The sequence below is a fragment of the Vulpes lagopus genome, chromosome 7, assembly GCF_018345385.1.
Source record: "Vulpes lagopus strain Blue_001 chromosome 7, ASM1834538v1, whole genome shotgun sequence".
NCBI lineage: Eukaryota > Metazoa > Chordata > Mammalia > Carnivora > Canidae > Vulpes > Vulpes lagopus.
This window is the reverse complement of record NC_054830.1, coordinates 12,201,160-12,207,395: the sequence shown is the minus strand read 5'-3', so window position 1 is coordinate 12,207,395 and position 6,236 is coordinate 12,201,160. Positions and strand designations below refer to the sequence as shown.

Below are 6,236 nucleotides of genomic sequence, written 5' to 3'. Positions count from 1 at the left end.
TGCCTTTGTGTCCTATCCCCTACTTGAAGACACAGTAAAATTATTTGAAGTTCTCTGGTCTGTCTTTGGAGCTGTTCCTAAAAGCAGTGATATGGGGACTATTCAAAACCAATTGAAATTTTTTTCACTTTTAGAAAAAATAGGACTTGCTGCAAAGCCAAGCAGGACTCTGAAGCCCATCTCTCGGTACTTCTGAGATCATCGAAAAGGTTGAATGAGTTAATATATGAGTGTTTTCAAAAATTTCCCACCAGATGTTAAATTCAGAGTAAACAAATTGGTCAAAGTGGGGTAGTGGTTTGCGCGTATTCATTTTTCCTATTAATCATCAAAGCCCTCACATACTTTATTGGGATAAGTCCAATCACCTCACCTTTGAATTGCCCAACTCCCGAGAGTGTAGGTGTCTAAGGGGGCACAGTTGCCTTTCCTTTCTGAATGAATGAGTCCACCTGGCGAGTCCCTGCCACCATGTGGTGTCACTGTTGAAGACTGGTCCTGAGCAGTTGTGGGAGCTGACCTGCTCACAGCTTCCTTCTTTGATGTCCTTGCCTGTCCATCTGGCTTGAGCCACTGAAGTTCACTGAGGGAGAAGGAGCTGGCTCCCTTACTGCCAAGCTTGGCTAAAAGGATGCTCTGCACCCAGGCTCCTAAAACCACCTTCCTGCCACTTCCCATGGCAAAAGCCAAGTCATGGACTCAGAGCCTCTTACCTTTTTGTGGGCCACCTCACTAGCAGGTGTGATGCTCCTTTTCAGGGGCATCATAAGCACAAAATATCTTGTCTTCTCAGGATGGGGGCAGGATAGATGTTCTCTGGACCACACTGTTGTAATGGAAGAACCATTACAAGAGGATTTACCTTGAGCCCCACCTTTTTTTTTTTTTTTTTTTTTTAAGATTTTATGAGAGAGACAGAGAGAAAGAGGCAGAGACACAGGCAGAGGGAGGAGAAGCAGGCTCCATGCAGGGAGCCCGGTATGGGACTCGATGCTGGGACTGCAGGATCACACCCTGGGCTGAAGGCAAGCGTCCCTAGCCCCACCTTTGTGTAAAAGAAGTCATTTCAAGTATCTCTTCCTTGAAGCAGGAAGTCTTGCTAGGTGAACTGCAGTATCTGTCCTGGACCTAAGAGAAGCTAACATTTTCTTTTTTAAAATATTTTGTTTATTCATGAGAGATAGGGAAAGAGAGGCAGAGACACAGGCAGAGGGAGAAGCAGGCTCCATGCAGGTAGCCCGATGCAGGACTCGATCCCAGGACTCCAGGATCACGCCCTGGGCCGAAGGCAGACGCTAAACTGCTGAGCCACCCAGGGGTCCCCGAGAAGCTAACATTTTCAAGACTTGCATTGAGTGGTGATCTGATTTTTAACCACTACATCTGTGTTCAATGTGGAATAAAACTATATACATATATATGTGTGTCTGTGCATCCTAATATGTACAGTATTTAATACTGCATTCATTTGTTAAATATTTATGGAGCCCCTCTATATGCCACATCTGTGGAGCTGAACTGTATACCTATGTCTTGGTGTGTGTTTAGAGTTGGCCATGCAGAACTCAGTCATCTTAATGTTTAAAAAAAGCAGGTAAGTTGAGTGCTTTCCACATTTTTCTTAAATAACATGAGCCATGCAGAACAAATTGCTTCTATGTGATCCTTAATTAAAAAAAAAAAAAGATCTTGTACGTCTGAGTTAGAAATTAAAAGAAAGGCAGAACCAGAATATGCTTGGGGGAAGAGCTTGTTGATTTTGCTTATCTTAAGTGAGATAGAGAGTATCTCCAAATGGGCTGGTTTCCAACCTGGACCATGTACACAGATCACCTCATTTCTACGAGGGAGAGGAAATTAAAGGGAAGTATTTTGCCCGTGTTTATTTTCTTCTACAAGTGTGATGTAAAACTTTTCACATGTGCAGAAGGAAGCAGCCACAACCACGTGCAGAAACAGCCGTTTTTGCAAATAAAAATGCTTCCCAGAAGCATGACAAATGCAAGACTAACAGGTGTAGCGCAGATCCGAGGCGCGCGTGTGGTTCTCATCAGCTGCCTCTCCTGTTTTAAATCTAGGTCTTCCTGTAACAACAACAAAAAAGTTCTCTCTCGGGAGGCTGCGGCTAATAACCCACTCAGCCTGCCTTCTTGCCCCGTAACAGTATCGGCGCTTCCAGGGAGCGAGCACGGCGCAGTGCAAGAAGGCAGCGAGGTGGGGGTGGGGAAGGAGACTCTACTTAGACTTGACATTGAACAATTCTGGGTTTGACCTAGAACTCTGGGTGACCTTGGGCCTCAGTTTCCTCCCTTGTGAAATGTTTTGTTCAGAGAATGAGGGTTTCCGTTTCTCAGCACCCTCCGCGCCAGCAGGGTTCTCCGCCGGGGCCGCGCTGCCGGCCAGGGGACGTCTGGCGATGACTAGACATTTCTGGTTGACCTGACCGGAGAGCGCTACCGGCGTTGAATGGGTAGAGCCCCAGGATGCGGAGTACCCTAAAATGCGCAGGACGGCCCCTGCGGCCGGGGTCCGCCCACCCACGGCACCGGTGCCCGGGATGAGCAACCCTGGCCGAGACTCGGGTTTGCAACCTCGGGGTCGGTGGGTTCCTGGGCTGGCCGCGGGGTTTCCCGAGCTGGCGTGACGGCTCCGCCTCCCCCCGGAGGCGCTGGGCGGCCCGTTTCCGTGATCCCAGCACGCCCAGCGCCGCAGACCTCCGCCCTCGGGGGGGGGGCGCCCCCGATGACCCTGCCGCGCGCGCTATCACAACGTGGACCTGTCGCCCTCGCCCTCGGGGCCGAGGACCCCCGGCTCGGAAAACATGGCAGCCTCCCCCGCCCGCGGCGCCCGTCACCTCCGTCGGTGGGGAAAGCTTTTCTCGCCTATGAGTCCTTCCGCTGCCCCCCTCTGAGGCGGCCGCCCGGGGCGCCCAGGTTCAAGGACTCGGCGCGCTCCGCGCGTTTCCGTCGGAAACCTCAGTTCCCCACGGCCCGGCCGGGGGCGGAGCCTCCAGGCGGCGGCCGTTGCCCCGCCCAACCGCCTCCCAACGGCTCCCTCGGCCGGGCGGTGGGCGGGGCGGGGCGGCGGTCCAGTGCGCCTGCGCGCGCATGCGTGTGGGCCCGGGGCGGGGCTCGCGCGCAGCCCCGCCCAGGCCCGGCGTCTCCGCCCGCCCTATCTCCCAACCTCCTCAGCGTGGCGCCGACGCTGCGTGCGGCGCGGGTTACCCAGAGTGCTCCGCGCGGGGGCAGCTCACTGGAGTTTGGTTCTCGAGGCGGCGGCAGCAGCGGCGGCGGCTCCGGTGGCTCCTCCTCCTCCTCTGGTGGCGGTGGCGCCCCGGGCCCGAGCCCCGGCTCCCCTCTCCGCCACCCCGCGCGCCCCCTCCTCCCCCGGCGCCGCGGGGAACATGAGGCTCCGCTCCCGGAGGCCGGCGAGTGAGTGACCCCCGTCCCCCGCCTCAGCCCGCCCGCCCGCTGGCCCGGCCGCTCCCCCCCGCCTCGCCCAGGCAATGACAGCGGCTCCGGCGTCTCCGCAGCAGATCAGGGACCGGCTGCTGCAGGCCATCGACCCCCAGAGCAACGTAAGTACCCGCTGCGCGGGCCGGGACGGAGGCCGCGTGGGCCCGGGACCCTCCCCCTCCCCAGTGCCCCTCGCCCGCTGGGCTCCGGGGAACCCGCCCGACGCCCACCTACCCCCGAGGGCCGCTGCCATCCCGGCCTCTCGCCCCACGGGCCCGAGCCGGGGGCAGGTCGGGCAGTCTGGCGGCGCTCGGTACGTGAGGCCGAGGCTTCCGTGCGGCCTGGGCGGACGGAGCAGACGGGAGCTGAGGCCAGAGCTTTCCCTTCTTTCTCGCTCCAGCTCTACGACCCCTGCTGCTCCTGACGGAGCTCACCCACCTCGCCCTTCCCCGGGGGCCCGCGACCCCCGGGAAGTCCTCCCGGCGTGGGGGGAGGGGAAGGAGAAAGGCTGTGGAGCAACTGGTGTCCGGGGTATGACTCGGGAGCCTATGCCGCCTGTGTCTCGGCCTTTTGGGTGACCAGGGAAGTCCTCCTTCCCTCTTCTCCCGGCTGGAAGCACCTTCCTGGCTTCAGAGGGAACCCCCAGCCTACTTTGCCCTTAGCCGGTTGCCCAGGGCGCGTGGAGAGTCCCCCCTTGGTTCTGCCGGTGGACATACCTTTGCCCGATCCCTCCTGGGAACGCTGCTGACGGTAGATGATCTCGGGGACGGTGGGATTCTTCTAATTCCTTTCTGGGCCTAAATGCCCATTGCGTCTATAACCGAGCCAGAGCCCCGCTTCTTGGTGTGAATTAGAGGTGATTATTTTCTTTCCTGTTTGTTCAAGAGCCCTCCTTCGTCTATCCCTTCCCCTCACCTGAGTGTTCCAACTTGGTGGTTTGTCACCTAGACGGTCAGGGTTAATTAACCCCAGAGTGTGGCTTTCTCAGACGGAGGTCCACCGAGGCTACTGTTTGCAAAGGGATCTCCTCTGCCCCCCTTCGTGTGTGTAGGGGAAGACTCATAGTGTTCTCATATTTTCTCCAAAGGATTGTTGGCAGTAGGGGTTATTTTCCCCTGTGGCAGGAGCAGGTTGAGCAATAGGAAGATGTTGTGGTATCCAGGTATGAAGCGAGCCCCTGCATTTGCTGGGAGACCAGGAAGTGGCCATTAAGATCACTTTTTAATATGCTGGAGATCGAAGGAAAAAATATTATCTTGGGCTAGGTAACTCAGGTTTCTCTTTCTGTAGGGTTTTTGTTTTTCCTTACATGAGTTTGACTAATTACTCTTAACACTATGTTTTAGGTTGGTATTTTTAGAGTTATTCGCCTTGGCTTGTATAATTTTGGTAAAAATTGAGAAGTTATGATCTTCTTAAGACGCTGGTTTTTGTATCATAAGTAATCCTCTTCAGGCCCCAATAAGATCAACTTGGTGGTAATTGTCTTTAACAAATGTCGTATACATTTTTGTTATGACTTTGGGGGTGGAGTAGGCGCAAGCTATATAAAACCTTCTAGAATTTTTTGCAGTACCTGGTGCTGCTGCAGTTTCCAAGATTGAAATATTAGAGGACAAAACAAGTGACACGAGAAACGTAACCTTGGTGACTTTTTGCATCTTTTATCCAGAGTGTAATTTCTTGAATTCCATGTGCTTGTTTGCCTTCAGGAGAGTCTGAGAGGTTGCTGAGATATTAGCACTGATCCTTAATGCCACCTAGGAGAGCTTTGGGATCAGGAGGCGCTTTGACAGGCGGTCACGATGTTGTAGATTAGGTGGAGCAGTGACCTCAGGGGTTCCAGTGTTCTGTAAGGCTGTAATCTAAAAGGTTCCTAGGGAGAGAGGAGGAAGGAAGGTTAGCCAGAAGAGAGAGAAGAAAACAAATCTCAGTTTTTTTGTATTTTAGTGAGTGCAGAGATGATACATTCATAGAAGCCCATGGTTTTAATGGCATGTAGTTCACATTTCATATGGTTTGTTTTGAGGGACTCTACCGATGGGTGTGCATAGAGTTCTGCTAATAAAAGTGTGGTGAGTGGAATTGGGAAACATGTCTCTGAATATGAGCGATGAGGAAAGTGCCTCTTTAAATGCTGCCATTGCTAGTGACCATCCATGAGCCTCGTCAGAACCTTTTGACAGGAGTGTGGCTTTGAGCAAACTCCACTGAGAAACTGGAGCCGTGGCAGAATAGGTTACCGGCAGAGATGGTGCGACCATAATTTTGCAGTTTCTCTGGATTGACCTGGGCTCAGGTGAGAGTGAGGTAACTAAAAGAAAGCATTGCTGGCGCACAGCTGCTTTTCTCTACCTTGCCCAATTATGAACTCCACTTTGGGATAGTTAGTTGACACATATTTAAGATACTCATGGAAAAAAAAAATGGGGACAGTGTTGAAGAGCCAACACTAAAATTAAACCTCTTCTGAGAGAAGCGACAAAGAATTGTGTCATATAATGCTTACCTTTATGGGCATGCAATTACGGTTAACAAACTTAGCTTTTGCTTAAAAAATCAATGTCAGGCAGCTGACCTAATACCCACAAGTATCTGAGAAGTTAGTGAAGTAACAAAGTAACTGACCATCTCCTTGACAGATGAGTCCTTAAGAGGAAAGTTGTCTTTATGTTCTCAATTCTAGCCTCTGGAGTATTTGAATTTCTACAACAACAGGCTCTGAGTTAATAATTTTGTCAACTCAGTAATAAAGCATATCCTCTATACTCTGTTTCAAAA

General features: G+C 52.7%; 1 protein-coding gene across 1 annotated transcript in view; it reads left to right on the top strand.

Annotated features, from left to right (window-relative positions):
- The first annotated feature begins 3,223 nt into the window (after nucleotides 1–3,223).
- MED26 (mediator complex subunit 26) overlaps nucleotides 3,224–6,236 on the top strand; it is a 55,981-nt gene continuing 52,968 nt past the window's right edge. The window contains exon 1 of the mRNA XM_041763635.1: nucleotides 3,224–3,577. Within this exon, the coding sequence (XP_041619569.1) occupies nucleotides 3,506–3,577 (72 nt within the window). The 5' untranslated portion in view covers nucleotides 3,224–3,505. The remainder of the gene's footprint in view (nucleotides 3,578–6,236) is intronic.